The sequence below is a fragment of the Mastomys coucha genome, chromosome X (assembly GCF_008632895.1).
Source record: "Mastomys coucha isolate ucsf_1 chromosome X, UCSF_Mcou_1, whole genome shotgun sequence".
Taxonomy (NCBI): Eukaryota; Metazoa; Chordata; class Mammalia; order Rodentia; family Muridae; genus Mastomys; species Mastomys coucha.
In genome coordinates this window covers 144755734-144759660 of record NC_045030.1, presented here as the reverse complement: position 1 = coordinate 144759660, position 3927 = coordinate 144755734, and the positions used below count along the sequence as shown (strand labels likewise).

The window sequence follows — 3927 nt, the reverse complement described above, 5'->3', positions numbered from 1 at the left end:
TAGATTGTAGGAAAAACAGTAAACAAGAATAAGTAACAGAAAACATGGAGAATTTGAGACACCAGTTCACAGTTCATCTGTCCCTTTTCCATTTACTTGGATTTAGATTCAAATAGATTTATTTAAATTCCTAATGACATACAGATAGGTAATTCAATGTTATGATTCTGTGGGTTAGATAATACCCATTTTGTTCTTGAGTCCTGTAATAACTTGGTATGTCCACCATTACATGGCATTTAATATCTCACAAACCTGGTACCCAAGCCAGATATTGCTTGAATGCAATATTGTTGGCAAAGGATACTATGGCCTTGACAAAGACTTTGCTTGGCATCATGACGAACAGCTATGAGATACTCGAGTCTAAATGGACAAGCCATACAAGGCACAAGGGCAGCTTGCAATATAGCCTAGACCTTTTACCATCTTTGCTAGAACTCAACCTCACATTTCATTGTTGCCCACTGAATGCTTTAGAGGTTACCAAGGACTAGATCAAAATATACTTAAATGTTACTTCCCAAACTCAAGTATCATGTTTCTCTATCTTTGTGATATATGGAAAAAATATATAAACTATTGTCTCATTCTCTTTCTTGCTTAATTTCTTTCTTGTTTTGAGACAGGCACCTCATTGCCTATAACAATGACATGTTACCTCATAACAGTAACCCTCATTGGTTTTAAACTGAGAGATCTACCTGCCTCTGCCTCCCAGGTGCTAGGACTAAAAAGTTTGCACCACCATGCCCAACCCTTCTTGTCTCTCTTATTTTCAAAGAATCATTCTAACATCCTTTAAACCTGTGACTGAGAGACTTGTTATTGCTGAATGAGAGGGGAAAGAGGGAAAGGACAGGGAGACAGCGAGGAGGAAAGAGGGAAGGAAAAAGGAAGGGGGAAGAGAGTAAATATGTGCAGATGTCACGAGACAGGGACAACCATGCAGAGTTGGTTCTTTTCACCTTATGTTCTAGGGGCTGAGCTTATCGACATTAAATTGTGAGAGACTTTTACCTGGTGAACAATCTCATTGGCCCCCAAAAAATCTTTCCTGATGTGGTGGCCCCACCCCAACCCAACTTTTCACAGGGTTCATCTATTAAACACATTTAAATCTAAGGTGCTTATGTTTTCTAATTATAAGGCTTACTTAGCTTTATGGTATCTTTCCTTTTTCTCTGTACATTAATGCAGAACAAGTGGGACTGTCCTGACTCATAGGAAAAGGCAAGCCATCTGTCAGTTCAAAGCTGCTACCAGGATTTACCTGTATTTGTTTCCATTATCAAACCTATGGGGGAAATCCTTTGCAATACTGCCAATATTTTAAGAGATCAATGAAAAACAAAAACGTTTCTTAAAAATAAAACCTAGTACTGACACCAGTAAGATCAATGAAAAAAAATTTCGTAAAAATAAAACCTAGTACTAACACCAGTATGAGAAACTGGGCAACTTTCTCTGTTGCTTGAGTAAAACAGGCAACCCAAGCCTTAAAACACATCAAGTCAATGACTTTATATTCTAAGTAATCCAATAGAAGGTAGAAAAATTTACATAAGTGTGACTGTAAGAGCCTTATAATTCACTTAGCATAAAAAATAAAATTTGCATTTCTCTGATCACCTGTTAAGATCGATTCTTTCTGGTTTACTGGCTTTGGTCCTTCTCTGAAAGGTTTTATGCCCATTTTGTCATTGGGATATTCATTTCTTCTACTGACTTAATTAGTATTTAAGATATTAACTATTTTGGGTTACAAATATTTTCTCCAGCTTGTCATGTCCCATGACTCCCCCCACACAACTGAGTTTAATTGTGGTATTACAAAATTGTGGCATACAAAAACAGTACATAATTAACATAATTTGGTGAGTTAATATGGATCCATACAATCACTTTACCATCACCACATTTCAGGTGAAAAACATATCACCTCCAAGTTTCCTTGTGGCCCTTTGTGTATGTGTGTGTATTAAGAACACTTAACATGAAGTTTATCCTCAACAAAAATTCTTAAAAATACACAGCAATTTACCACTAACTGTAAGTTCTGAAACTTATCTTTTTTCTTTTCAAATAGGGTATCACTATGTAGCCCTGAACTTGTGGTTCTTTTGCCTCAGTCTCCTAAGTGCTAGGATTAGACATGAGCCACCATACCCAACTTTTTATTCACTTGTTTTACTAAATTATACATAGCCATAGAACAATTCCCCCATTCCCTCCCCTGATAAACATCATTCATTCTGTTGCCTACTTACATACCTTTTGACTATTTTTAGATGCCCCATAGAAGAGGAATCATGCAGTATTTGTTCCTCTGTAATTAACTTATTTCACTTTTCATTCTTCTGGGGGGGTTAATTTAAAAAATATATACGAAATTCTTCAACTTCATAATGAAAAAACCCCCAAATAACCCAATTTTAAAGTGGGCAAAGGAATTTGAAAAGACTTTTCTCCAAAGACATATAAATGGCCAAATGGCACATACAAAGGTACTCAACATCACTAATAATCAGGGAAATGCAAATCAAAATCATAATGAGATATTACCTCATACCTGTTAGAATGGCTATTGTCATGTGTCCTTTTATTTTGGATATGGTATTTTACATTTCCATTTTGGTATTTTGTCCTTTGCTTTAATGCTTGGAAGGGCAATCCCCACCTAAGACAAGGTAAACATTCACCTGTATGTTCTACTTCTCCTATAATTTCTTTTAAAATATCTGACTTTTGATGACTTATCTACAATTTACTTCAGTAAAACAGTCCCCCGCACCATCCCACCCAAATCAAAAGTAATTGTCTTGGCACATTTTATTGACTAATACTGTTTTTTCCCACAATATATAATCCTTCTATTAAGTTCTTATGTATGCTAGATTGTCCTGATTTTCAATTCTCGTACAAATAGATTATTACACTGATGGCACTGTCTTGTTTTTAAAAATCTTAATTCCTTAAGACTTTTTTTATTCTTCACTTTTAAATGATATTGTAATAGTCATCAAAATTTATAGATACCAAAACACGTCAAAAACAGAATCAAATGAAAACAACTTACAGTAACAATACTATTATGCTCAATATATGGCATTTAATAAAAACAGATACTCCAATGTCAAAATACAAAATAAGACTAATAAAAAAGACAATGAACTTACCATTTTTGTTTTCAAAGCAAAACAAAAAACTCTAATAAAAAGTTCTAATAGCTATAGTCAATTTTGACTCTACATCTCTTTTCCATTGTCATACTGTCTTTCAATGCCTGAGAGTCCCTTTCAGGGACCAAATATCTACAAAATATTGTTCACTATTCCTTTTTCCACTGGTCACTTAGCTACTAACTTTTAATCAAAAGAAGTTAAAATGGCAAGGTAGTATTTTATTTTCTCTCGTAGTGTTTAGGATGGAACCCAAAGCCTCATACATGCTAGGCAAACACTCTACAACAGAGCTATTCCTCCTAGTTTCACAAGATACTATAGTTAACACTTTGTATTTACTGGACATATTTATTTGGAAGATCAGAACTGCTGAACTGGTCACAATGATTTTTTTTTCCTGAAATAAAAGAAAACGAACAAAGCAAATTTGGATACTCACAGCTTCAGTAGGTGTCTTTTTCAGTTTAGTCCTGTCTACTTTCATGTTTTCAGTTTTCTGCTTTAAGATCTGCAAAGAAAACCCCCAAAGTAATGAGAACATAAAGTTAGAGATATTCTACAGTTCTACAGTCTTAGAAATACAAATATTGGATGAAGAATATGCAAGATACCTAGTGTAACACTGAAGTTATGTTAATTTGATGGTATGGCTATTAGACAGAAAATGGCACAGAGTTATCTTTAGATAAAACAATCCCTGTTACAATAAACCCAAAACCAAAAAGCTCTTTTTCCCCCTCCT

At 34.6% G+C, this 3927-nt stretch overlaps 1 protein-coding gene across 25 annotated transcripts in view; it reads right to left on the bottom strand.

Annotated features, from left to right (window-relative positions):
• Huwe1 (HECT, UBA and WWE domain containing E3 ubiquitin protein ligase 1) overlaps nucleotides 1-3927 on the bottom strand; it is a 200895-nt gene that overhangs the window by 98670 nt on the left and 98298 nt on the right. For 22 of the 25 annotated variants that reach the window (XM_031369185.1, XM_031369177.1, XM_031369166.1 and 19 more), the window contains one exon: nucleotides 3625-3693. In XM_031369185.1, the coding sequence (XP_031225045.1) occupies nucleotides 3625-3669 (45 nt within the window). In that variant the 5' untranslated portion in view covers nucleotides 3670-3693. Of the gene's footprint in view, nucleotides 1-2565; nucleotides 2681-3624; nucleotides 3694-3927 lie in introns of all 25 variants that reach the window. The other 3 variants (XM_031369330.1, XM_031369264.1, XM_031369274.1) reach the window with 2 other exon arrangements.